Genomic DNA, 27,858 nt, shown 5'->3' on the forward strand with positions numbered 1-27,858 from the left:
CAACTGCTTTATCATCACGTTGGGAGACAAGCTTGAACGCTTGCAACCGACATTTATTCAGTCAGGGATTTTTTTGGGGGGGGAAGGGGTTCCATTCACATTCCAAAAGGCAGTTTTTGCTCTTCTTTCCCGAAAATTCTTCAAGTAAATGTAAGCGGATGAATGTAACGTGTCACTTTCCACTTCTGCTTGTACATCAGCAAATTTTTCTTTCTTTTTGTTTACATTGCTGCTTTGAAGTATTTTTTTTTTTTTTTTTAAGTATCCGCAGTTGGAGATATTGCGATTTGAAAACATCTCATTTCCTTTATAGATGTGTGTGTGTGTGTGTGTGTGTGCGTGCACACTCAGCAGCTCATCTTGCTCGACTTGAAGAGCCGAGAGGAGAGATTTCTTTTTCGGTGGATAACGAGCTCGCCTATCATCTTCCACTCGACGGGCGCACGCGCTCACGCACACATGCAGTAGCTCAGCTTTCGATGAAATTTACCCCATGAAGCTGTCACATGTCTGCACTTCCATCATTGTATCAAAGTGTGTGTATGTGCGTGAGAGTGTGTGTGTGTGTGTGTCCATTGTGGTAGCTCAAAGCAGATTGTGGGTGGGGGGGGGTTGCTAATCAAACACACAAACACGCACTTATTCTTCTCCTGTCAGCAAGCGCAACTCTATCTCCTCCTGCAGGGGACGGGCTGACCCCAGCCGATGAATGAATATGTCCGACACAAATGCGTGTGCCCGTGCGAGCGTGCGTGTGTTCAGCTGCGGCAGGTGAGCAGATGTTTGCTTTGCTCTTTCTGCTTATGACAAACGAGCAGGTGAACGCGTTTCCCTGAGCAAGCAATTCACCTGCTGAGCCTCCTGACGCTGGGCGACGACACCCTCCTCCACCTCCCCCCCCCTCCCTCCCTCCCGCCTCATTTTCACGTTTTGACAAGAAAGGAACCCGCTGTGAAGGCAATCACGCCAAACAGACGGATGTTACGCAAAAAGCAGCCGCTTATCCACACAAACGTTTGACCCGAGGTATGTGCGGCCAAGCCACGTGAGGGAGAGACATTTTTTTACGTAAGCCGCAACCAAGAAAATCTTTATTCCTGTTTTTTTTTTTCCTGCAGAGGTTCAGGAAGTTAATGCTGGGAAAAAATAATTGTGAAAGTAGCGCTCTTCCTACAAAGCTCCTCTCGCGCCGTCCCTTAGGCTAGTCCGTCTTCCCAGGGGGTTTTGCTTGCAGCATTTTGTTGTGATGAGGAGGAACGCCAAAAACAGATCCCCTCACTGCTCGTTTATCACCCACACCTGTGTGTGCGTGCGTGTGTGTGTGTTTGTTTGTTTGTGCGTGTGTAAGAAAGACTATTTGAGGTGAACTTTACTGAGTTCACACAGAGAGGTTTGTTTAAATCTCACCGACATAAAAAATACATTTCATCTACCAAAGTCAAAAGATCAGTTTGTGTTCTACACACACACGCACACTCACAGCCATTTTATATTTTGTCTTTCATGTTCACTCATTACCAGCTGAGAAATGATATGTAAACAACTTCTAAATGAGTTTGAAATGTTCTCAAGTTTAATCCCGCAAAGTATTTTCTTCCTTCCTTGGGGAGGTAACACTCTCACAAGCCACGATTGTTTACATGCGTTGGCATGCGTCAGGTCGTAGGTCACTGGTCCAGAAAACTCGCCCGGAAAGCCGTCGGCTGGCCGTGTTGCTGTGTGGGACAATCAATAGTATTGGTCTATCGCTGCCTGTCCCCTAATCACACGCCGGTATTTTTGGCCAGTGAAATCTGTTACATACCCGCACTGATTACACAAACAACACACACACACAATGACACCAGCCGATGGTGTCGATTCACCAAAACACACACAGGGTCAGGTCACAGATATTGACCTGGATCCAATACTTATGTAACAATTGCTAGCAGTCATGTGTGTGCCGTTTGGTATCATTGCTAACATGCTAAGCTATATGCTAAACGTCACAGCAATTGTGTTCAGTTTGTTTGTATTTGTGCGTCCATAGTTGTTGAACCTGTTCCTGGCGCTGCTCCTCAGCAGCTTCAGCTCTGACAATCTGTCGGCGCCCGATGACGACGGCGAGATGAACAACCTCCACATCGCCATCCACAGGATCGGCCGAGGCCTGGCCTGGTGCCGCCGTCAGGTGGGAAGGCGATTTCACGAGCCCTTCTGTCAACATTAGAAATAAATTAATAAGAAATTGACAACAACCCTCTACGCTCGCCTTTCTTTTGTACAGGTGGTGGATTTCTTCAACGGGAACCTGAAGCGTCGACGGCAGAAGCGCAAAGAGGCCAAAACCATGATGAAGCTGAAACGACTGAGCAGCGTCCACGCCGACGCCAATGGCGCCGTCATAGGTGCGGCGCCCGTCTCCGACATGGTTTCCCGCAGCCCCGCCCACGGCCCTGTCCACAGCCTCGCCCACGGCGCCCACCTTAACCAGGTCCACCTTCCAGGACGCCACGTGGAGAAATACGTGGCGCCCGAGGACGACAGTTACATGACCAACCCCAACCTGACCATCAGTGTGCCCATCGCCCCCGGGGAGTCCGACGTGGAATTCCCGGAGGAGGACGACGAGGATGAGGATGAGGAGGTGGACCAGGAAGACCGAAGCGACGACTCACAGGAAGACGACGCAGAGCAGGACGAGGTAATGCGCATACACACACACATTCGGAGACAGACATGGACACAAGCAGGGGGTGTGTGTGGGTGTGTGCGCAATGTCGGCAGCAGGAGGTTCTTCTTTGCATATAACATGGAACGACAGATTTGTGTCATGCTCTGTGCTTGCACGCTGACTCCGTTGATTATGATTTTCATCTTTGATCATCTGGCGCACCTGGTTTGTTGGAAGTTTTGCGGTATTTGGCCCTGTGATGTCACAAAGCCGAGGACCTGTTGCTAATCAACTCACAGGTTAAAGTTCACACCCCTTCAAGCTAGCTTGATTGTTAGAGTGGAGCTGAGCACTAGGTGGCGCTAGTCGGGCGCCATGACGTGGCTGATGCTTGAGCTAAGCTAAGTGAAACAGCAGGTGCCCCTGTTGGCAGAGGGTTACCTTTGACCCCCGTGCAGGTGTCGTCTGCTGGAGCAGCTTTGATTTTTGCATCAAAAATGTTCTCTGATCGTCAAACGACCTTCACACAGCAACTCCACTCTTGCGTTTGTGATATTCGATTCACTCAATTAAAAGGTCCTGTTTTATTAGTTAGCCGACTGAATAATTGGTTAATTAATTTATTGTAAATACGTTATGGAAATATTGATTAACACATGAAAAAATTCAAAATCGAAGTTAAAATAATTAATTCATGAACCATACTTTATTAGACACTATTATACACCCTAGTGACATGCTTACACACCTGCACATTCGTGTGTTGTTGTCATGTCTGGGCATGAAACAATCCACACGCTGTCATCCACAAACATACACAATACATGATGAGGATGATGATGTTGTCATGGTTACGCGGGGTGTCGTGCTCGGCAGAAAGACGACATCAGCCTCTCAGAGGGCAGCACAGTGGACCTGAGGAAGCCCGGAGAGGAGGAGGACGAGTACTCCGAGATGGCCGAAGAGGCCATGGACCCTGAAAACTGTTTCCCTGATGGTAAATGCTGTCTACACACACACACACGCAAAAACACACACATTTGCACTTGTTTACTTCCCACTACCGTTGCTCACGAAATACTGGTGACATCATCGCCGAAGTGACAAAGTGCTCTGGCGGTTAGTTGCGCAGTCAGCGAGTCAGTAACGCGCTCCTGACGCAAACAGCTGATGAGTGTGATGTCACGGGCAGAAGCCCCGCCCCCTCGACCTCATCCCTTCACAGGGAGATTTATAGAGTCGGTTCAGGTGAGCGGAGCACCTGCGTTCCCTCCTGACTCAGCAGCTTCACACCTTTTATTTGCTCACATTACTCCTGTTCTTTTCTTTGCCTGTCGCAAAGAACACACTTTGTATTCTTATCAGTTGAAGTTTAGTTGGTGGGCGAGATGTTTCTTTTTTATTCGCAATAATAATAATGCGCGGTGATGGTGATAAGCAGTATTAATTATGTTTGTGGTCCTAAGTGAATCATAGCAGATGTGCAAGTGTTTCCAGCGGGTTGACAAAATGGCTGCGACACAATCGGGCCACCCAGCGTCTGATGAATTCACATTTTTGGCAGCCGTCGGTGCCACTTCTGGTCTGACGCCACACGAAAGTTGCTCAAGTTTGGCGGATCGGTACCGGCAGCAGCTGACTCAGCACCGGTCCCGCTGCCGAGGGAACCTCTGAGACTGGAGCAGCTGTTCATGTCGCGTGGCCAGGCCCATGCCATGATGGAGGGGAAGGGGGGGCAAGCAAGTAAGACTGTGCAGCCCCCACCTCCCTAGAAAAAAATAGAAAATGCACAAGATAACTTTTAGGAAATATTCAATGTTAACAAGTAACTAAACTGGCAACACCAAGCATTTTTTTTCTTTTTGTTTCTGAATTTGTGTTTTCATGCTTATATGTGTGTGTGCGCGCGCACGTGGCCATCTGGAGCCCGCAAAGCCCTCCACAATTGGCAGGTCGGTCCAGTGGCCGCCGCTGGCGACCCAGCTTGCTTAGTGCAAGTGGACGAGGACGTGCCACGCTTGCCAGTGCCTACAGAAACCTTGTCTTGATGACATAATCAGAGAGGAGACAGATACAAAGATGTCGATGTAGCACCACAATCCAAATCAATAGACAGATGATCACTGTAGTCGTCAACAACAAAGGTTTCGCTTGTGATCCAGCCACCATGTATTCGTTTGTGTGTTTGTGCGTGCGTGTGTGAGAGGTGTGCCGCCGCCGCTAATTATTCACGTCGCAGGCGGAAAGGTCAGCTGAGAGGGAAAATCCCAGCAAGTGTTGAGCAAGCTTGGAGATAAGTGAAGGTCACCATCTTGTTTTTCTACTTGTGATGAAGAGCGCCTCACTCGCTCGCCGCCAGCTCCGCCGCGCACGTACACACGCACACTCGCTCCTGCTGAGCTCGGCTTATTTGTTGCAATTTTGCACATGTTTGCGGACTAGCACTAATACTTGCTTACGCTACTTTTATAGGTATCTTGCTGTCAAGGAACTATGTGGAAGTGGGTTGATGCTTTTCGTTTTGACATAAGTAGTGCTTTGCCACCATCTTGTGGGCCAATCACGCCCCCCGTAGGAAAGGGTGTCGACGCTTGAGCGCACGCCAGCTTACTCGTTGATGACCTGGAAATTGGAGGATAGCCCTCTTGTTAGCATTAGCCGCCAGTGTTAGCCTGACAGAATGATTGACTGTTGTGTGCCTATCATCAAACACACACACATGCAGAAAGCTCACATGGAATTGATCACATGCAAAGAGAAGGACCCGATGAACCTTGGTGACACACCCGCAGATACACACACACCTACACACACCGCGTCGTTAGATTACCTGCCTCATTAGGCCGCTAAATGCCAGCTCTTTGGCTGATGGGATGCCACACATGCCATCGTGTGTTTGTCTGTGTGTGTGTGTGTGTGCGTGTGTGTGCGTGTGTGCGTGCGTGCGTGATGTCATGTCAGGCGGAAGCGTGCCGCAGTGCCCATAAGCAAGACATGTTCACTGACACATGTTCTCCTTCATGTGCATAGAAGCAGAGCTGATCTGAGAACCAGAGCGTGGTTCAAAATAGAAAAGTATCTTTGTTACATTACAGACTCCTTCATTTCGAAATTAACTAAGTTAGATTGGAAGTTAGTTAGAAGTTAGAACATTAACCCGGATGCCAATATCTTTCCAGCCATCACTTAAAGGTAGCCACAAGAACACAGCAACAATCGCAGCCCTCGCTAAGCCAATATAGCATCCGATTTAGCATAGCATGCTAGCTGAAAAAAAGGTCATTTTAGAGAGATGCCAAGGTACACGGACCCTTCAATGGATATCGGAGAAATACTCAGCAGCGCCGTTTATCATCTTCCTGTCACCGGGCACAAGTGCTCTAGCTGATTGAGTGGCGTAGCGTTAAATCACCGTCGGGCCAATTAGTAACCACGGCAACGCAGCTTTAATTACACAGGCAATCAGCTGGGAGGGCCCATGAGAGTCAGTGATGTCATCAGTCACGGGGCCCCAAATGGCTTCTTGGAGCTCGTCTTGTCAGCTCAATGGCTGTCCAATGTGGTAACCGTGGCAACTTGCCAACCATCTTGGAAAATGACTGTTTCTATACAGTGAGCTGGATATTTTGCGCTGCTTTTGGAAAGTTTAGTGAGTATATAAAAAAAAGTAGGCTTTGAGGCTAATATTTCTTTAAAGACTAAAAAAAATGCGCTGAGAAATCGTTGATTTTTCATTAAATAAGGTTGTGTGTGTGTGTGTGTGTTTGCAGTGTGCACGTCAAGGTTCAAGTGCTGCGACGTGGACACAACGTCAGGCTTGGGTCAGGTGTGGTGGCGCATGAGGAAGACGTGTTATCACATCGTAGAGCACAGCTGGTTCGAGTCCTTCATCATCTTCATGATCCTGCTTAGCTCGGGCGCACTGGTAAGAGTTTGCGAATCATGCTCGCTCGCGTGTCGCTCATGCGCGTGACGTCTCGTCGTCCTCGACGTCATCAGGCCTTCGAGGACATCTACATCGAGCAGAGGAAGGTGGTGAAGGTGGTGCTGGAGTACGCCGACAAGATCTTCACGTACATCTTCATCCTGGAGATGATGCTCAAGTGGCTGGCGTATGGCTTCAAGAAATACTTCACCAACTACTGGTGCTGGCTGGACTTCCTCATCGTGGATGTAAGTCGCCTTTTTTTTTTTTTTTATCCACCTTTGGCAGCGGCCATTTTGCCACTTGCTGTCGATTGGTCATTACCTGAGTCCAAATTGAACAGCCACTGAATGCAGTGCCATAAAGCGTCATGCCTATGGCCTTCCATAGGTGTCGCTGGTGAGCCTGGTGGCCAATACTTTGGGTTATTCTGACTTTGCCGCCATCAAATCCCTACGCACGCTACGGGCCCTTCGCCCCCTGCGAGCGCTTTCAAGGTTCGAAGGCATGCGGGTAAGATGAATTGAAGTGGTTGAATTGAGCCCTGAGGGATTCCGCATTGGTTCAGGTCCGAAACATTGTGGCTTTGCTCCTCCAGGTGGTGGTGAACGCGTTGATAGGCGCCATCCCGTCCATCATGAATGTGCTGCTGGTGTGTTTGATCTTCTGGCTCATCTTCAGCATCATGGGCGTCAACCTGTTCGCCGGCAAATATGGTCGCTGCGTGAACCGCACGGGCCACATCTACGACGCCGCCTTCATCAACAACAAGTCTGAGTGCGAAGCCCTCAACAACACGTCGCTCTACTACTGGACCAAGGTCAAGGTCAACTTTGACAACGTGGGAGCCGGATACCTGGCGTTGCTGCAAGTGGTGAGGACCCACGGCAACGCGGCCGTCGGCCTCTCGGGAATGAGTCACGGCCAACGTGCTTCACTCTGATTGGCTGCTCTCTGTTTTGTCCTTCTCCTCTTCATCTGCTTCCTCTGCTCTTATACTGTCTTCATTCTTCTGGGTTTTTTTTATTCTGTCCTCTTGTCACACTTCTATCTTCATTTTGTCCACCTTCTCCTGCCCTTCTTCATCCTAATTACCCCTTCTGTCATTTACCCGAAAAAAAATCCAGTTTTTAGTCTTTTACTCCTCCCTCCATTCTCTCTCCTCATGCTGCACTAAATGAACTCCTAAGACATTTTCCCTCATGGCCGCCGCGTCCTCCTGGTTCTTCGCCGCCGCGGGCGTCCTGCACACCGCTAGTCAATCAGCCCTGAGAGGCTTTTATTTTTAGAGGCACTCAGTAGGCAGGCATGAGAGGGAAAGACAAGGAGGGGGGGACGAAGAGGAAGGGAGGGAGAATTAGAAGACAAACAGGAAGTGGGGAAAAAAAGGAGAATAGATGGAGAAGAGATGGAGAACCCGTTGATTCACGAGCGCGTGGACGTTGAATGAGTGTCGTCGTCTTGACGACGGGCGGCTCAGCATCCCTCCCTGTTTGCCTGGTCGTCGTGGCAACCGACCCTTCCATTACCGGCTCTGCTGTTGAAACTTTGTCAGAGGGAAGGAAGTCCATAAAAGGTTATGTTGACAGCTGTTGCCATGGCGATCAGACAGACGACAAGCTTGGACGTCTCGGCGCTCGTTCATTTTGACTTTCATTCAACAAAATCTCATTTTAAAGATTACCAATATTTGAGACCCTAACTCAAGCTCGAAGGCATAATTCAAATCCCTAACCCTTTTTTAAAACCCTACCCCTCCTAAAACCCTACTTTGAAACCTTAACTCTGCCTCCTCGGCCAGCCCTTTGTTGCGGTGCTTCCTCTGACGTCGTGTTGTTTTGTGTCGAAGGCCACCTTCAAAGGCTGGATGGAGATCATGTACGCCGCTGTGGACTCGCGAGCCGTAAGTCACGCGGCCTTCCGCCGATCTCGTCACTGCGACCAGAAGTGTAAACATGCAGGGCGTGTCGCGCAGGTGGAGGAGCAGCCCATCAAGGAGATCAACCTGTACATGTACCTCTACTTCGTCATCTTCATCATCTTCGGCTCCTTCTTCACCCTCAACCTCTTCATTGGCGTCATCATCGACAACTTCAACCAGCAGAAGAGGAAGATAAGTTGCACTTGAACTTTGCTAAAGACGCAATTGTAGTTGACCTCGTTTGAGATGGACTGGTCGGCCATGTTGTGTGTTTTGTGACTTACCAACATCAGCAGGACCAAAATAACGTTTTGGTGGCGTGTTGCTTGCACTTAGGAGGCCAGGACATCTTCATGACCGAGGAGCAGAAGAAATACTACAACGCCATGAAGAAGTTGGGCTCCAAGAAACCCCAGAAGCCCATCCCCAGACCTCTGGTACCGCCATCACAAATGACACTGAGGAAAAAAACAAAAAATCTGCTGTTCTGATGGTTGAGACATCTCAGCTCGTCAGTGCGGCATTAGTATTAGTTGCTGACGATAAGGAATATACGACCAAGTTGTTCTCTTCCGTCTCTCAGAACGACGTGCAGGGCTTCTTCTTCGACCTGGTGGCCAAGCAAGCGTTCGACATCATCATCATGGTGCTGATCCTGTTCAACATGATCACCATGATGGTGGAGACGGACGAGCAGTCGCCGCAGATGGAGCGCGTCCTCAACAACATCAACGTGGCCTTCATCGTAGTCTTCACCGCCGAGTGTATGGTGAAGATTGTGGCGCTGCGCTGCTACTTCTTCACCGTGGGCTGGAACATCTTCGACTTTGTGGTCGTCATCCTCTCTATCGTCGGTGCGTATCGATATCGTCCTTTCCGAGTGTGGTTGAGTGTTTACATGACGATGTGAGGCCGCGGTTTTGTTTTCAACTTTATTAGAGCTGCTGGTTTGTCACATCAAGCAATTATGCCTGTGTGTGTGTGTGTGTGTGTGTGCGTGTGTGTGCGTGTGTGGCGCGTGTGTGTGCGTGCGTGCGTGTGTGTGAGCAGGAAGCAATGTCATGTCATTGTGACAGTTATCTGTCAACAAAGTGACATTCTGAATGGCCTCGATGGCCCCTCCCTCCACACACACACACACACACACCAAGGTCTTGCTTGGTCATACAAACCCACATAGACACAGGTTCACAAGTTACACACCTGACATACACACAGCCTAAGCAGGTAATTTTCCCGTCACTGTTCATGTTTCATTTCTTCCAGTTAGCTCGCTACAAGTGTGTGATTAAGTGAGCGTGTGTGGTTGTGTGTGTGCGGGCGTGGGGTTGCGCGGATGTGTGTGTATGTGTTCAGACGAGGCCACCTGGGGGAACGGTGAAGGTAACGGCAGCAATCAGCGCTGGCAGGGGGCGGGTCCCTGGAGACAAATCAAACATGATTGACCTGTTACATCAGCTCTGCGTGTGTGTGCGTGCATGTGCGTGTAGGTGTGTGTGTGCGTGTGTGTGGTCAAGTGATGCCGGACTCACCTTGTGCATGAATCCCCCTCCCCACCTGCTCACACACAAACACATACTTGGCCCCACAGTTAATGAGAGACAGCAGCGCGTGTACATGTCCTCACAGCTCCCGCATTCTTTGCAGGCATCGTGCTGGCCGACATCATCGAGAAGTACTTTGTGTCACCAACGCTGTTCCGCGTGATCCGGCTCGCGCGCATCGGGCGCATCCTGCGGCTGATCCGTGGCGCCAAGGGCATCCGCACGCTGCTCTTTGCACTGATGATGTCACTGCCAGCCCTCTTCAACATTGGACTGCTGCTCTTCCTGGTCATGTTCATCTACGCCATCTTCGGCATGGCCAACTTCGCCTATGTCAAGCGGCAGGCGGGCATCGACGACATGTTCAACTTCGAGACCTTCGGCAACAGCATGATCTGCCTGTTCCAGATCACCACGTCGGCGGGCTGGGACGGCCTGCTGAGCCCTATCCTCAACAATTCGCCCGAGGAGTGCAACCCCTACGTGCCGCACACGGGCACCAGCCAGCGCGGCAACTGCGGCAACCCCTCGGTGGGCATCACTTTCTTCGTCACCTACATCATCATCTCCTTCCTTATTGTGGTCAACATGTACATTGCCATCATCCTGGAGAACTTCAGCGTGGCCACTGAGGAGAGCACCGAGCCGCTCAGCGAGGATGACTTTGAGATGTTCTATGAGGTCTGGGAGAAGTTCGACCCGGAGGCCACGCAGTTCATCGAGTACGCCAAGCTGTCCGACTTCGCCGACTCCTTGTCGGAGCCGCTGCGCATCGGCAAGCCCAACAAGATCAAGCTGATCTCCATGGACCTGCCCATGGTCAGCGGTGACAAGATCCACTGCCTGGACATCCTCTTTGCCTTCACCAAGCGTGTTCTGGGTGAGTCGGGTGAGATGGACGCCCTCAAGCAGCAGATGGAGGAGAAGTTCATGATGGCCAACCCGTCCAAGATCTCCTACGAGCCCATCACCACCACGTTGCGGCGGAAGCAGGAGGACGTCTCAGCCGCCGTCATCCAGCGTTGCTACCGGAGACATCTGGTGCGCCGGCAGATGAAGGCCGCCTCCTACCTCTACCGACAGATCACCACGCCGCGACACAAGCCGACCCGGGGTGAGGACGAGGAGGCCGACGGCGAGGACGACGAGGAGGAGGAGGCGCCCGAGAAGGAAGGCCTTATCGCTGCCATGATACGCGAGAACTACGGCTCCGGGCCGGTTGGGATGGAGCGCTCCGAGACTGTGTCCTCCACTTCGTCGCCGCCATCCTACGACAGCGTGACGAGAGCCGCCACCACTTTTCCCCCAAAGTCGGAGACGAGCAACGTCAGTACGGGGCCTTAAGAGCAAGAACACCAAATGGAGAACTACGCGGCTGCTTGGGGCACTGTGGCCACTATGGGGCGCCCAGAAAGTGTGAAGATATAAAAAGGGTGGGGCCCCATAAAAGCTTGGAACAACTTTACTAGCTTTCAAGTTATTTCCTGCCCCCTGCTGGACGCTCCTCAAACTGCAGTAGCGTCGTCTCGGGCCCCCAAAACACTATCACTCCTGTATCTGTCCGTCTCTTATTGACTGGGAGCTGCATTAGCGACATTAGCTGCGCGAGTGTTAGCTTGCGAGTGCAGAAAAGCAAGTTGAGCTTAGCAAAGGTTTTGTTAGTCAAAGTAGAACTTTGTTGACAGTCTTTTCATAGCTGTACGATTATTACGACTATTTTTTTATATTTTTTAGCGTAACCTGACAAGGGAAGGGGAAAAAAAGCTTTGCAGTTTTTCTCCTTGGAACTGTGACACTTTGGTGGAAGAGATGAACAATAATTTTGTTGTTTTCCTTCACTGTCAAACATACTCACAAAAAACACCCAAAAACCTACAGCGTTTTGTGCTACGGATGGCCAGAAGCTAAGCTATCGCTAGCTCAGAAGGAGAGATAATGGTGTTACGGTTTTCCTTGACGCGCGCCATCGTTTACGTTGGACTGCCAGCCAAAGTAGACAGATGAAAAGACTACAATCAGCATAACCTTTCGCTGGCTCGTCACAAACTCAATTATGATTACAACAAGAGCTAGCTCATGTCATTCTTAGCCTCACGTCGTACTGGAAAAGGGAATTCTTGCCTTGAATTGAGATGTCAAAATTGGGTGATGCTAAGTGAAAAGTCAGGAAAAAGTCCTATTTTCCATGTCGTGTTGTTCCCAGATTGAAGTCTCATTCCAAACATACCACAAGAGTGTATTTGCACAGGACACGGGGCAAGATATATACTGTATGTATATATATCTATATACATATATATATATGTACTATAAGTATATTATATGTATATGTATCAGATTCCTCTCATAGAATTGTTCACATCAATGTCATGTTTGTCTACTTCATTATTTATTTATCAATGACTTTGTTCCCTGCTTTTATGTTTGGTTTTCTACGAAGACTCTGACACTTTATTTGCACAGAGAAATATGGGGGAAAAAACAACAACAAAAGTGTGAGGAGCAATAAAAGCTCGGCCAGAGACCTGGAAGCTTTGAGAGCGACACTTTCAGGATCTTCCGGGACCTTCGGATAACGAAACAGGAAATGCACAAACGCGCCGCTGCGGTGGCCGCTAACCGCTCAGCTCTTCTTTGTGTCAAAATGGTGGTTTTGTCCCATCTGAAAGCAGAAGTTAGTCACAAAGTGTCGCTGTGGTGTTCAGCTGCACTGCGCTGAAGGGCTCTTTTCAGTAGCAATAGACCGCGAGTGTGCCTGCCTGCCGCGACCGCACTCAACGACACTCCACGCCATTGTTAGCACTCCCTTCGTCCTCCCTGGAACTCCGCGCCTTTGAGTTGGCTCCTGATTGGCCGATGAGCATCCTGACAAAAACAAAACACATTTTGACAATAATTCTGTTAATGGACGGCCAAACAAACACTTGTCGCTGTGCTGCAACCCCCCCTAGTGGCATGGAGGCATAGATGTTTACGTTGTTAAAATAATAATGCAGCTGTGCCTTGCAATATGAGTATCTTGATTCTAAATGTTAAATATTACGTATTTAAACATTTATCTTATTAATAGGCAACACTTAAGAAAGTTTGCTAAGATTAATGCTAACGACAATGCAAAAGGCCATTGACATGCTAACGATTAACATTGATAGCTGCACTTTTAAAAGCACTGGCTATTCGAACACAAACAGTGGCGCAACACATAGACAATATTATGATACTCACAGGTTAGATTCTTTACATTCTATTTATTTATAAATTGTAATATAGTTGAATTTTCCTTGTTAAAAAAAACAGTTTTGCAGGGGAGGGGAGGCTGCAGAGATAAATGTCATTTCGAGTCCTTTCAGTGCAGAAAGATTATGATTTGCTCACAAAACAAATTAAACTTTGATCTGAAGACATCAAAGGAACACATTTTAATAAACTAATTCCATGGAAAATGTTTATGCTATCTTAGACTAATACACTAAAACTTCATCAATTGAAAGCACACTACTTTTTTAAAAGTGTTTGTTGGGCCCGAGTCCATTTGTATGACATCTTTTGAAACGATGAAGCTTCCGTAATTGACCTGTCTGACTTTCAGAACGCTTCAGGAATATTCCGTCACATGTACCGGCTCGGCTTATTTGGTGCTACCGAGGAGGTGCGGAAGGTTCCAGACCTGAGGGGGTGATAACACCTTCCTGCCTTCCTTTCCTTTTCCAAATGAAAGCTGCTTGGTCATCTTTAAACCCCAACAGAGTGCACAGGAACCTTCCAACATCTGAACAACAAACCTCCCAACCTTCTTCTCGTCTTATGAACAAAAACAACTCTTTCACAACATTTTACACTCACACACCTTCAAACTGAATTCCTACTAGTTCACCACAAGTATCAAACTAGGTCAATGCAAGTGTCACAATGCTTACAACACTGGATTGAACGTCGCTCAAGACCAGTGTCAAACTGGTTCAGAACTGGTGTTAAACTGGTTAAACACCAATGTCACTTTGGTTCAACACTGGTATCTTACTGGTTCAACATAGGTTCAAAACTAAATGTAATATTGGTTTATCTCTGGTCTTATACTGGTACCACACTGGATTCACACTGGTGTCGAACTAGTTCAACATAGGTTTAAATGTTGAACCAGTGTGGGTCAACATGATGTCATACTGGTTCAAAACTGGGGTTGAACTGTTTGTAAACTGTTTTCATATTGGTTCAACACAGAACAAATTTGTCATGCTGGTTTGTTTAACACTGGCCTTACACAGTTGTAGAACTGGTCCCACACCATTGTCAAGTTTGGTAAAATAACAGTGTCGTACTGGTGTCAAAAGTGGATCCACACTGGTTTGTGTGAGTAATGCCCAAAGGTGGTCGGATCCCCATAGGTGGCAGGAAGTGACCTTGTTGGTGGCAGAAGAGGCGGAGTCTTCTGTTCTAATGCCATTTTGTGCTTCAAGTGTTTCTCCAAAGATGGTTTTGGAACGCAAAACAAACAGAACTCAACAAACACAATTTAAGTCATTTGAGGATTTTTTTTTTTGCCAGTAAAACAAAAACTTTGGTGTGAAGAAGGAGAAAGTTGTGCCTCAGTAAACCCTCCCCTCATCCTACCCTGGTGTTTTACAAACTATTCGTTGAATTATTCTGATGATGACTACAATAAATATATCCACTTTTTAGTACTTTGAGTTGTAATACTCTTTAGTATTTTGCAAATAAATGTCTGTATTTAAAACATCCTGCGGTAAATAAACCAGACACAAACCCAACAAACTGGTCTCATTGCTTTCTGTGGACGTTTTTTTTTCTTGTCTAACTGTATATTTGCATTAGGTATTGTGCGTGCTGATCAGTCTTGTAAAGATTTGAAGCGACAATACAGCAGCAAAATCTTTCATTTTCTGAATCATGTGAAATATTTAGAGGTTTTGATTTTCGTGTATTTTTATTAAGATGTACAACACTGGTACTCTTATCACTGATACGGTACTACAGTGCCACCGTGTGGTTCTCTGATGTAGTCGCAAGTCTGTACAAATAAAACATATCTATATAGTTCGCCCAATACACTAGTTTTAAAAGATACACATTCCTTTGATCGGTGAATGTCAAGATTTTAATTTGCAGAAATTACTAAATGTGCGCTTGGATGAAAACTAATACAGAACTAAAGCAGTTTGTAAGCGTGACTTTTGGGTTTAATCCACATTGCGTTCCGCTCCAGATGGTGTCTACCAGAGATGGGACCAAGTCACACATGTGCAAGTCAAGTCTTAACCTTAAAGTCTCAAGTAAGTCCCAAGTCATTTTTTTCTTGGGCAAGTCAAGTCACAGCTTATGTCAAGTCAAGTCCTTAAATAGGTCAAGTCCAAGTCAAGTCACGTTATTATTGCAATTTTACCCGCAGAATCTTAGAAACGTGAAAAGACAAGATATTGTCACGGATCGGATGGAGCAGGGTGACCAAATGCAGCTTGGACCAGGGTTTATTGGAGAAAATAAACGAACAGACTCGGCAAACTGACATGACTTAACAAAACAATAACTTGACTGACCGGGACGTGAGAGAAGAAGGCAGCAGGACATGACAACAACAAGACAGTACGACAACAGACGCGACGACATCAATGATCTGACAGGGAGTGCAGGGCAGACAGGACTTAAATACAGTCATTACATTGATCGTGAGGCTACACAGGAGGGGAGGAGCGACACGAACAGAAACCATGGTAACCTAGACATAATAAAGCACCCGGTGACGAGACGTGACAGATATAAGTAACTTTAAGTAGCCATCATTGTCCAATGTGTCTAACCTGTTTAAAAAATCTGACAATAATTTGGATTTGCACTGTCAATACAAATACACCATGGAATCAAACAAAAAAGAAATTACCTCATACAATGATTTATTGACAGCTCAACCTAAACAAATTAACGTCTGCCGACAGTGTCTGACACATTTGAGTTGCAAATGTGAACTGGGAAATTGCAGGCTGCGCTGCATCAGTGCAGGTGTTTCTCATCTTTTCGTACTCTGCATACCTGTGAAACAAAAGCAAAAATATGAATGGGATGTACTCTATGGTCTGACAGACATCCAACATGCAACATGCAACATAGTATATGGCAAAAAAAATAACTGTAGTTTTTATTTATTAACTTGCTCCATATTAAATCCATCCATCCATCCATTTTCTGTACCGCTTAGTCCCCACTGGGGTCGCGGGCGTGCTGGAGCCTATCCCAGCCGTCATCGGGCAGTAGGCGGGGGACACCCTGAACCGGTTGCCAGCCAATTGCAGGGCACACAGAGACAAACAACCATTTGCACTCGCACTCACACCTAGGGACAATTTGGAGTGTTCAATCGGCCTACCAAGCATGTTTTTGGGATGTGGGAGGAAACCGGAGTGCCCGGAGAAAACCCACGCGGGCCCGGGGAGAACATGCAAACTCCACACAGGGAAGGCCGGAGGTGGAATCGAACCCGCACCCTCCTAACTGTGAGGCGGACGTGCTACCCAAGTGCGCCACCGAGCCGCCCCATATTAATTCATATTTACTTAATTCAGTTTCATCATCATATTCATTGCATTAAAGCTATATATACACACCTATTTAGATAAATGAAAAGCACTTACTGGGCAGAATGGCTTTTCAAATGACGGACAAAGTTGGAAGTTGTCCTCTGGCTGTCTGAAATGTTTCTGTTGCATATCTTACACTGTGCTGTCCGTCTTTTGCCGTTATAAAGGTAATTACGATAGCCGAAGGTACCGCTCCCGCTGACATGTTTGTGCATGTCTCATGACTCATGTGATGGGGCGTGATACTCCAATAAACACGTTATGTACGTAGATCGGGCACGACTGATTGATTGACAGGGTAGTGATCCAATCAAGACAACGCCATTCTCAGCCTGCGCTCCTACCGTGTTATCGATATTATTATTTTAAATGTATTATTAATTTGATATTCAAACTGAAAACATAAACTAAATAAAAACACTGAAGTCATTCAAGTCATCGTGTCTCAAGTCAAGTCCCGAGTCTTTAATTTCCAAATCCAAGTCGAGTCTCAAGTTATTTTATTTTTTGTCAAGTCACAAGTCATTCAAACAGCGACTCGAGTCGACTCGAGTCCAAGTCACAGTGACTCGAGTCCCCATCTCTGCTGTCTACTCCTCTCCTGCCACGTTCTTTTAATAGTCCAAATAATGACAAGGTTTCCATGAACATAATTGGTTCAAATCTTTTCGAGCGTGCCCACCTAGCTGTTCCCCTTTACCGATTGGCTGAGCCCATAGCCAATCATAGTTAGTGTTCTTAGCGGCATCGCTGGTATCCAAGCTAGCAGCAGCTTCATCCATCCTTCTCTGTCGTAACAAAATCCCCCAGTGTCAATCAAATTCGCTGTTAGCTCAGCTTGGAAGGTGTTAGCCAGTCGATATAAATATACCGGTGAATAAACGACGCAATGGCTCCGAAGAAAAATCCCAAAACGCATTCCAAGAAAGGTTGGTTCTTCTGACCTACTAGCGAACGAGTCGTCGCATACTCACTTTGCCATTCTGCTGGTTATGGAGCGTCGTATCTTTTCTGGAAAATGCACGTCAAAAGGGACAATAATATGTTCGTGGCATAAAGCTAGAAGAACCCATCTCTTATTTGTCCAACATGTTTGTGGCACTTAAAACACAGCTCACGCGTTGCCATGTCCTGGCTGTGAAAGCTACAACAAGATTATCTAGTATCGTCCATCTTAAAACTGCATTGAAGTAACACTACTACGTAAATGTACATATGTAAAACATTATTTACAATCTATTCGTAGAATGTCATTAGTTAGCTTTTTGATGCTGTCTAATTTGCATTCGCGTAAGAGAAAGTTCAACGTGATGCTTTTCTGTGTGGATTTGGTTGAGTTGAGGGCATTTTGTCAGCTGCCTAAAGATCCACAGCACGGACCAAATAAATGATCAGCACGTGTCCTATTTTGAAGCTTTTGCAAACTTGCGTGACCGCAACATTCCTGGAAATCAGCCCGTGAATGACGTCAGGATTATGTGCTTATGGTTCTTAGGAACACTCTTAGCTGAGGATAACAAATGAATTAATATACATTTATATGATTAAATCATAAACATCTCTCTCTTCCTTGTCGTGCATTTCCCCAAATCTAGTATTAATTCATGGATAGTTTATTTCACACAAAGTGATTTATGTGCAAGCCGCACCCAGACCAGTAAAAACTGGGTGTCTTTTGACTATGAAGTTTACATAGACTTTAAACTGGGGCCCAGTGTATCCTGCCAAATAATAAACAGGCAAACACTCAAACGACTACAACTTCTATGAATGGTTTAGAGTTCACTTCGGCCTTAAAGGAGGTTTGTGGTCTACTTTATTGTCTTCTATGTATGCGAAAGCAATAAATCTAAACGTGGCCCAAGACTTTTGCATAATATTGTATGTCAAGGTTGCTTGCCTCACTTTGTCCTCTGTGGCATCTTGCACACACAGAAACACAGAGCACTGCGGGGTTTGTCGGCTCTAAGAATAGTGAGGGATCAGGTTCCGGACCTCACAATTGGTCGTGCGAGAACGGTGAGGAGGAGGCACTTGGTTTTGTCCTGATGATTGAGTCGCCGCCATCCTGCTCGTTTGTCACTTCTCGTCTCGTTGTGGTCTCTTTGGAAGTTTCCTTCTCATTGTTTGGATCATACACGTTCAATGTGCTAGCTTGACGGGTCGCTGGGAAGGTTTTGCTCCATGCAGCGCTATCGCCACTATGGCGCGTCCGCCCCCTCCTCAATCCCCTCGGCAGCGCCGGCGGAGGAGGCCCACAGCACCCAGGAGGTGCTGAACACTCAGGAGGACGTGTATGAAGAGCAGGGGGAACCGATGGTAAACGAGGAGGCTTTGGATGGCCTCAAGAAGACAGGTAGGACCGTTGAACTGGATGTTGGTTCCGCTGCGTCTTTTCCGGGTCAATTGATCTGCTTCTGCTAGGAGGAGCCAGTGTGGAGGAGGCCGCGGCCCCACATCAGGCTCCTCCACTCTCCGGTGGGTGGCGACCTTCGGGTTGGACTCACTTTGGTTCAGCACGGGCCCGTTTGCTTTGGGTTGAATTTGACTGGGCTTTGACCTCTAACATTTGAGCTATCTGTGTTTGTGCTTGGAGTTACGCTGACATGATTGTAATGTTTGAAGTTCAGCTGCTACCCGAGGAACAGCTGTTGTCGGACCCGCCCCGTCGGGTTGGTGTTAATGTGGTCCCGGGTCATTTCGACCTCTGCTTTTTGGAAAAAGGTGCCACCCGCGGTTACTAAGAACTGCCAAGTGTGTTAAATAAATGTGTGCTGTGGTATTAACCAGGATGGACTGTGATTACTTACCAGTGCATTTTTCTCCCAAAATAAAAAATAAACTGAATGAATGTCTCAGTGGTTGACATGTTTTGTGTTTGTTGTGCGGCATCCGCAGAGTCAAAGCCGCCGCCAGCCGAAAGCAAGAGCAACAAGAAGGCGGCAGGAGGAGACACGGGGGGCGGAGCCAAGTATTCCGTGTTCACCTGGTTCGCGGTGCTGGCCCTGCTGGGGGTTTGGAGCTCGGTGGCCGTTGTCTACTTTGACATCGTCGACTACGACAGCGTCATCGGTAAGCCGGCCGCACCGAACGTGTCCGAAGTTGTTTTGAGCCCGCAAAGAAGGAGAACAAGACACTCGGCTTTGTTTCCTGTCCTCCTCATCTTGTATTTTGTGTGTGTGTCACCGACACGCAGCGCGAGCTCAGGAGTTCCGTATGAACTTTTCACAAGTTTTACAAGGTACACTTTCAACATTTCAAAGCGTACCATCTTCTTTCTTCTTTTCCTTCTTTTTTTAAATTTTTTTAACTTCATTCAACATCATCGTTCCAGACCCACAAACCCAACCCGTCACGTTCACCGTCGTCTTCTCTCTGTTTGTGCTGCAGGGAAGCTGACGGCCTACGACACGGACGGAGATGGCGACTTCGACGTGGAGGACGCCAAAGTCCTGCTCGGCAAGTCCCCCGATAATCTTTTCCTATTTGCATCCTCCGAGGTGGTTCACAGCTACGTCGTAGCATGATAAAACACCTCCCAGAAGGTTTCAGAGGAACAGGAGACAAAAGTACGGCGTTGCGCCATCATGTTCAATTCCGATATAGCGAACAGGAAGTCAGAGGACTTAGTGATGCGGAAAAAAAAAGGAAGTGGTGCTTGCTGGCTGCGTGAGCGACGACTTTAACTCCCTTTCCTTCTTTCCCCTCCATTCTCATCATCCTCTTTTATTTGATGACATCACTCACTTCTTTTCAAGTTACCTTCCATCCCTCCCTCGCCATCTTCTCCTCTTCTATTATCACTTTCTCTCGTCAGGCCTGACCAAAGGTGGCGACAGTAGGGCGCCAGGCGAGTCTCTTGAGGAGGTTGTTAATATTTTGGCGGAGGAAAGTTCTGATTGGCTGTATGGCTTCTTCACCTTCCTCGGTGACATTGTCAGCTCGCCCGTAGAGCAGGAAGAGGAGGAGGAAGATGAAGAGGAAGAGGCAACAGCGGCGGCCAGGAAGCGCCAGCAGGGCAGTGCTTCTTACCTTGACGACGTGGAAGTCAAAGGGGTCATACTGGACCTTCAGAACCAATAGGAGGACAGCAAGCCAGCCTGAGGACCTCATGGAGGACGTGCTTGGCAAACTGGATGGACAGAAAAACAAATACAGTTTATTTATGGCAAGGGTGGGGGGAATTATTTAAGTTGACCTTGGACACAATTTAACCGAGTATTTAAACAAATTTTCCTTAACACGCAAACATGATCAAAGGTCCATTTGGATCCTTTTATTTTCTCCCGTTCGACAGGCAAATCTCAGGTCCCGTGAGGTGAGAATAAGCCTCACTTTTTTGTTCTTTGCTGTTTGTCGCTTCAGATGACAGGAAGTTAAAAAGCTCTCGCCGGAAGCAGGCGTTGAGGAGAGGTACACGTGTGAGCACCTTGACTTGTCCTGCATGTTGTCTCCGAGCATGTTTCGTGTGCTTTGTGCTGAAAGCCGAGGCGAGCCCTTTTGTTGTGTCATTTTGTGATTTTAGTTGTCACGGTAGCATCACGACCGGAAGGTGCGGGAACTCTATTTGAGTCGAGCTTTTGGCGCCGATTATTGGACTTTGACTCTGGTCTTGTGTGTTTGCATTTGAAAAGCTGCATTTTCAAGTTTGTTTGATAATGTTTGGAAAAATTGCAGACACCTCCTTTATCTAGTTTCTGAAAACTTTGTACTTGTGTATGTGAAGCACTCCAAGAAGTTGACGAGGATCCCGATGAGATGGAAGAGAGCGAAGGTAGCGCTGGGTTGTGCCCCTCACTTGGATGTTAGCATCTTAGCAGCAGCTTTTGTTTTTGTTTCCCGTTTGGCGTCCCAGATGAGATTCCAGAAGAAGCAACTTTGCGGAAGAACGGAACCCGAGGTAGAAAAATTGTACCTGCATCCATGTGTGAACGTTGCTTTCAATGCAGTGAATGCTAAAATGTTTAGCATCAAGTTGCACATCAACTCCCCCCTCACTCACCATAAGCTTGGCTCTGCTAACACTCACCTGTTCGCCAGTCGTACCCTTTACGAGTTCATTCCAACTACAGAACTTCCTATCCGAGACGAAGTGTTGCGCTCCGCCCTCCGAGAAGAACTGAGCACCATCAACGAGAAAACCGAGGCCAAGCGGATCGCCCGTATCGCCCTCGCCGAAATCGAAACCCTCCTGGCCGACCGAGAACAAGGCGAGGAGACGGCCTGGCAACTCAAGATGAAGACGCTGGAGGTCACCCAGGAGCAGCTCAAGCTGGAGAAGGAGAGGATAGGGCTGGAGAAGGAAAGGATGGAGGTGGAGAAAAAGAAGATGGAGGTGGAGAGAGAACGGATGAAGTGGGAGAAGTCTGAGAGGGAAAGGATGGAGCGGGAGGATGTGGAGAAAGAGCGAAGGGAGCAGGAAAGGATGGAGCGGGAGAAGGAAAAGATTGAGTGGGAGAAGGCCAAGAGGGAAAGGACGGAATGGGAAAAGGCTGAGCGGGACAGGATGGAGACGGAGAAGGCGGAGCAAGAGCAACTTGCGTTACAGAAAGCAAAGCAAGAGCGGGAACAGCTCGAAAAGAAGGAGAGGGAGCGCGTGCTTCGGGAACAAGAGGCCGCCAAGGAAAGGGAAGAGCGGGAACGCTTGGCCAGAGAAAAGAGCGACCAGGAAAGGAAGGAAAGGGAGCGACTCCAGAAAGAACAGGTGGCCAAAGAGCAGGAAAGGCAAGAAAAAGAGAGAGCGGAGAAAGACCGCCTTGTTAAAGAGAAAGCTCGACTGGCTCAGGAGAAAGAGAGAGCGGAGAAGGAGAAGGCATCCAGCGAGAAGGAATTGCGGCTTTCCCGTGAGAAGGCCGCTCGGGACAAGATGGAGGCGGAGAGGCTCGACGCCAGGAAAGCAAACAGCAGTCAAACCGGCGAGGAGAAAAGTCAGCGAGCCGGCGTGACGGCGGTCAGGAGGGACAAGGGTGTGGTTGCAGACAAAATGGCTGCCAGCGGCAGGAAGAAGTAAACTCTTCTTGGACTATTTTTGTTTTGTTTTAATTTGGGTTGTTTTTCCAGCTCTGTCGAATAAAAGTAGTGCTTTGCCACCACCTTGTGGGATACATTGGGGCACAATATAAGGAATAAACTTTTCTGGTTATGCAATCAAATGGTACTCCAAAATTGTAAACCCATCGGGAGCGATTCCCAACACAACCAATCAGATGCTTTTGTTGAGGTCATTGATTTTTGTGTTGATGTTGTTCATATGTGCTGTAAACTCCGCCCCCATCTCTATTTCTGGAAAGTATTTTCCTCCAATGTGACAGCAAATGTCAAATAAAACTTAAACTGTTGCCATCTTCTTATTGTCTGGTCTCCTCCCATATTCTAAAAATGAACACTTGTCTGTTTATGTGAATGCTCGTCGGTCTGTTTGGATCTCGCGATTGACTGGCAACCAGTCCAGTCGCACGTTTCGAAAATAAATTCCACACTTACTGTGAACCACCTCAGCTGCGCTTCTTATGTCATGCTCATACATATTCAAATTAGATAACACAAGTCACATGACACGTGAGCAGTTTGCATATCTTTGTCACGTTGTCACATTTCCAAACAGGCCTGAAAGAAACTCCAAGCCAGCGGCAACCATATGAAGAGCAACCAGCGGGTGAATATGTTGCTACCGCTACAAATGAGACCCGTCCAGTATATTTACAAATTAATTCCATCATTTACCTGCCAGAACCCGCTGAAGATCAGGCGAACAACCGGCAAGCCGCAGAGCCGGCTGAAGAGGAGTCAGTGGAGGCGCATACGGAGGAGAGCACAGCTCAGGACTTCAGTGTTGAAGAGCAGTCGACCACGCAACCCGAGGACGAGTCGGTTGAGGAGCACCCCGAGGAGAGCGCGACAGAAGACTCGCCAACAAGTGTGTGATGCAACAATGTGCTTGTCCACTTGTCTCAGTGCGTGTCATGACACACTTCCTGTGCGTTTGTGCATGTGCATGTCAGTCTCTGAAGCTGAAGATGTGGACTCTGAAATCCAAGGTTTGTTCTAGACCCTTTCACCATCTGCTTCATCACTTCTTCAAGCGGAAAACCTCTTAATCACTATTTTTTTCTCCCTCTTCTTGATACGTGCTTGTGTGTGTATATATACACGTATATGTGTGTCCTCCAGCTGCTGTTCCACTGCCTGCCTTTGTAGAAGAAGACTTTGTAGCTGGTGAGTCCATTTTTTTAAACACTGTCGTGAGAAATGAATATTTTAGGATAAAAACAGTTTGTAGTTTTTTTTATGTCAAAAAATAAAAATTAAACAAGTTCAATTCAAAATCATTTCAATGGGGACATGATTTTTCTGCCGCAGATGATCCTCGAGGAGACACTGAGCATCCTCTTGGTGTGTATTTATTTTTGTCTCTTTTGTCTTCCTCCATTGATGTCTTGATTTCTTTCAGAGGAGGACGTGGACGCCATCGACACAAGCGGAGGTGAGTGAGGATCTCAAGCTGGATTTTGAGAGCTGTTGTTTCAAGTGTGTTTTGCTCGCAGTCCTGGTGGAGGAGCCGTCATCTCAGGAGACTGTTGGTAAGACCGCAAATCACCCCAATGCTAGTGAAACAAACCCAAACTGTTTTATGTGCTTGCGCTCAAGTGGAATCTCTAAAAGATTTGACGAGCTCCAAAGTGACTCAAGAAGAAGAAGAAGGAGGTATTTTTTTTTTCATTTTTCTAACTGATCCAGATTTGATGTGTTTGTTTACCCATAAGTATCTTTGTGTTGTGTGTCAGAGCCAGCGGTGGAAACAGAGCAGTTTTTTGAACCTGTAGAAACACAGAGCGAGAACACAGCAGAGAGCAGCACACCAGCCGGTACCACAAAGATGTCTCATAACAACAACTGTCAGTGCAGACGAAGCCGGCCGGTTCACTGTCCTTTTGTTTTGTGCATCAGAGCCGCCGTTGGAGGAGGAGAAGCAGTCTGAGCCGGTTGAAGCACACAGCGAGACTGCTGGAGGGAGCAGCACGCCCGAGGGTAAGCACGCCAACACCATCATGTCCTATGATTTGAGATGAATAAAAGTCGACTAGCAAGTTAGTATCCCTGTGTTGGAAATGTACGACCCGCTGACAGACAGATCCTCTTTGCCACAGAAGCGGCGGACCTCACAACTGCGGAGAAGCCCAAAGAAAAAGGTAAAAAAGCATCGCATATTTTTTTCGAGTTAGTACAAATGTCGCTTTCCCTCCAGCCAAGAAGAAGAAAGCCAAACTGCTCAACAAGTTGGACAAGAGCATTAAAGCAGAACTGGATGCTGCAGAGAAGCTTCGCAAGAAAGTGCGTGACAGGCAGGAAGTGACGGGCGGCGCCTTGGACTGCGCTTGACGTTGCTTTCTTGCGTGTGCGCTTGTTGTGCATTAGGGAAAAGTGGAGGCGGCGCTGCAGGCATTTGAGACTTTGGTGCACCAGCACCCGCAGAGCCCCCGCGCTCACTACGGGAAAGCGCAGGTGCTCATTTCAATGACCACTTGTACTTTTCAAGTTTGTAGTCAGCCTACTCAGGTTTGATTGATGACTTCCACCACGCAGGCGGAGGACGACCTAGCCGAGAAGCAGCGCAGCAACGACATGTTGCAGAAGGCCATCGGCAGCTACGGAGACGCCGCAGATCTTCCGGACGCCACCCCCGACCTGATCCGAGCCGCCCTCAAGAGACGAGCCGAGCGTCAGCAGTTCCTGGGTAAGCCACGCCGTGGATAAAGATTTGAAGACTGCAATCCTTCATGTGAATTAAGTCTTTCTAAATGTCCTCGTGTCAGGCCGCATGCGTGGCGCTGTGGCCACGCTGGAGAAGTTGGTGCAGATCTTCCCAAAAGACATCAGTCTGAAGAACGACCTGGGCGTGGCCTACCTGTTGCTAGGCGACAACAAAGGTGCCAAGGCGATCTACGAGGAGGTGAGTGACGTTGCCTCCTTCTTCTTCTATTCTTCTTCCATAGTCTCACTGGCGCCATCTTCAGGTTCTGGCGGTTGCCCCCAGCGACGGCTTTGCGAAGGTTCACTACGGCTTCATCCTGAAGTCGCAGAACAAGATCGCAGAGAGTATTCCTTACCTGAAGGTATGTGAGAGCGTCAGTCGGGTTTTACCCGTGCCGGCCTCCACCATTTGAATTTGCTTCGGTCCACCAGGAGGGGCTGGAATCAGGAGAGCCCGGCACCGATGACGGACGTTTCTACTTCCACCTAGGAGACGCACTGCAGAGAGTCGGAGACAAGAGCGTGAGTGTTTGTGCATAATGCAAGACATTAAAGGACCAACGATGCCCCCCCCTCGTTTATCTTAGGGTAATGTAATGAAAACATATTATTCTTGTCTTGCTAATGATGTGTGCGTGCGTGTGTGTGTGTGTGTGTCCCAGCAGGCCTACCACTGGTACCAGGTGGGCCACGAGCGAGGTCACTTTGCGTCTGTGTGGCAGAGGTCACTTTACAATGTGGACGGGCTTAAAGCGCAGCCCTGGTGGACCCCAAATGAGACCGGATACACCGATCTGGTGAAGGTAGGACAGCGGGCTGAATTTAAGCAGGTATTCTTCCAGTTCAGGACTCAACTGCACCTTTTGTGTTCAGGCACTGGAGAAGAACTGGAAGATGATTCGGGACGAGGCCATGGCCATGATGGACCAAAACACGGGCCAGTTTGTACCTGAGGAGGAAAACCTGAGGGAGAAAGGAGAGTGGGGCCAGTACACACTCTGGCAGCAAGGTCCATTTCTTGACTTCTTCACCTCTTCACCCACATGCAGCTAACCAACTCATTTTTTTTCAGGGAAGAAGTCTGGGACTTCCTGCCAGGCTGTACCGAAGACCTGCTCGCTACTGGAGAGATTTCCCGAAGCCACCGGCTGCAAGAGAGGACAGGTAGACCCTCTCGAGATTTCAACTTGTCCTCCATTCACTTCAGTGGCTTGTGTATGTGCGTGTGTGTAGATTAAGTTCTCAGTGATGCAGCCGGGCACGCACGTGTGGCCGCACATGGCCCCCACCATCCTCAATTCACCTCAGTGGCTTGTGTATGTGCGTGTGTGTAGATTAAGTTCTCAGTGATGCAGCCGGGCACGCACGTGTGGCCGCACACGGGCCCCACCAACTGTCGACTGAGGATGCACCTCGGCCTCGTCATTCCCAAACAGGGATGCACGATCAGGTGCACGGACCAGACCAGGTAATCGTCACTGAACCACTTCCAGATTTTTTTTTTATTTATTCTCATCACCACTGATTATCTTTCGTAGGGAGTGGGAGGAAGGCAAAGTGCTGATCTTTGACGACTCCTTCGAGCACGAGGTCTGGCAGGACGCGGACACCTTCCGCCTCATCTTCATCGTGGACGTGTGGCATCCGCAGCTGACGGCGTCCCAGCGCCAGACCCTCAGCGCCATCTAGACTGACGCGCTCAGGACACTGAAGGTTCCTCTGGGTGATACTACTGACTTGAGCACACCCACTTTCACACCTCCACACACACACACGCAACAAGCAGGGCTTAATGCTCAATTCGGTTTTTGGGGTGTAGCCGTTCCCGACAGTAATTATGACCACAGTTAACCGGCGTTTGCCCGCACTCAGCAACCTTCGTGTTTGTAGCGTTGATTAGCGAGAGACTCATCGTGTGTTTTCCTGCTAGCCCACTTTTTCCTTTTGTATGATCACTACAACCAGCAGATGTTATCAGAGATTCTATTTTTATTAAAAATGACACCAGAAAATCCCAGTGGTTTTTGTGTTCTTGTTGTTGTTGTTGGTTTTTACAGCCGGTCTAAATGTCTTGCTTTGCGCTTGACTCTTTAGGCTCTCATTGAGCCTCATTGGCTTTCTTGGCCAGAGGTGTGTATTTATATTTATTTATATTATTTTAACTCAAATAAATAGCTACATTTATTTCATTTAATTACAAAGAGCAGTTATTAGCATAATAAATAATTTTACAAACTTAGTTGAGCATTTTTGTGTGTGAACATTTTCTTAAATAGTAAAATGGACTATTTTACATCTATATTTAACATTTTTTATATAGAATAATCATTTTATAGTAAATATGATAGAAAAATAGAATCACGATAGACATTAAAATCACTATTTCTCGTCTGTGCATTTTAAGAGTCAGATGTGCCTGTTTGCCCTGCACTGCTGTCTGAATGTCCACATTCTGCTATGGTATTTTGATT

General features: G+C 47.7%; 2 protein-coding genes and 1 long non-coding RNA gene across 10 annotated transcripts in view; 2 read left to right on the top strand and 1 right to left on the bottom strand.

Annotated features, from left to right (window-relative positions):
* The window catches only part of scn5lab (sodium channel, voltage gated, type V-like, alpha b), a 40,581-nt gene extending 27,878 nt beyond the window's left edge, over positions 1–12,703 (top strand). Inside the window, exons 20-31 of the mRNA XM_061265481.1 lie at positions 2,033–2,173; positions 2,270–2,686; positions 3,533–3,653; positions 6,427–6,581; positions 6,656–6,829; positions 6,972–7,094; positions 7,180–7,455; positions 8,431–8,484; positions 8,557–8,698; positions 8,839–8,939; positions 9,086–9,356; positions 10,150–12,703. Of these exons, the coding sequence (XP_061121465.1) occupies positions 2,033–2,173; positions 2,270–2,686; positions 3,533–3,653; positions 6,427–6,581; positions 6,656–6,829; positions 6,972–7,094; positions 7,180–7,455; positions 8,431–8,484; positions 8,557–8,698; positions 8,839–8,939; positions 9,086–9,356; positions 10,150–11,390 (3,216 nt within the window). The 3' untranslated portion in view covers positions 11,391–12,703. The remainder of the gene's footprint in view (positions 1–2,032; positions 2,174–2,269; positions 2,687–3,532; positions 3,654–6,426; positions 6,582–6,655; positions 6,830–6,971; positions 7,095–7,179; positions 7,456–8,430; positions 8,485–8,556; positions 8,699–8,838; positions 8,940–9,085; positions 9,357–10,149) is intronic.
* Positions 12,704–15,514: 2,811 nt separating this feature from the next.
* LOC133143530 (uncharacterized) lies at positions 15,515–17,334 on the bottom strand. The gene is made up of 2 exons (XR_009710439.1): positions 16,691–17,334; positions 15,515–16,091 (listed from the first exon to the last, which is right to left on the bottom strand). It is a non-coding gene; the product is annotated as an uncharacterized LOC133143530 (long non-coding RNA).
* A 46-nt stretch (positions 17,335–17,380) lies between these two features.
* unm_hu7910 (un-named hu7910) lies at positions 17,381–27,401 on the top strand. 8 transcript variants are annotated; one of them, XM_061265484.1, is made up of 28 exons: positions 17,427–17,565; positions 18,572–18,992; positions 19,061–19,114; positions 19,535–19,708; positions 19,833–19,877; positions 20,027–20,095; positions 23,241–23,291; positions 23,367–23,552; positions 23,638–23,673; positions 23,807–23,851; positions 23,996–24,028; positions 24,087–24,119; positions 24,181–24,216; positions 24,284–24,340; positions 24,421–24,501; positions 24,584–24,664; positions 24,784–24,825; positions 24,882–24,967; positions 25,052–25,138; positions 25,220–25,370; positions 25,450–25,586; positions 25,651–25,749; positions 25,820–25,909; positions 26,053–26,190; positions 26,261–26,396; positions 26,460–26,551; positions 26,722–26,855; positions 26,926–27,401. In XM_061265484.1, exons 2-28 carry the CDS (start codon positions 18,821–18,823, stop codon positions 27,074–27,076), a joined length of 2,496 nt encoding a protein of 831 aa, XP_061121468.1. In that variant the 5' UTR covers positions 17,427–17,565; positions 18,572–18,820; the 3' UTR covers positions 27,077–27,401. The 8 variants fall into 8 exon arrangements, 7 of the variants coding, with proteins under 7 accessions (XP_061121472.1, XP_061121468.1, XP_061121466.1 ...); XR_009710438.1 differs by having other exon boundaries at positions 23,241–23,552; positions 26,621–26,855; positions 26,926–27,066; XM_061265482.1 differs by having other exon boundaries at positions 23,241–23,552.
* Positions 27,402–27,858: the final 457 nt, after the last annotated feature.

Source organism: Syngnathus typhle, linkage group LG19 (genome assembly GCF_033458585.1).
Source record: "Syngnathus typhle isolate RoL2023-S1 ecotype Sweden linkage group LG19, RoL_Styp_1.0, whole genome shotgun sequence".
Lineage (NCBI taxonomy): Eukaryota > Metazoa > Chordata > Actinopteri > Syngnathiformes > Syngnathidae > Syngnathus > Syngnathus typhle.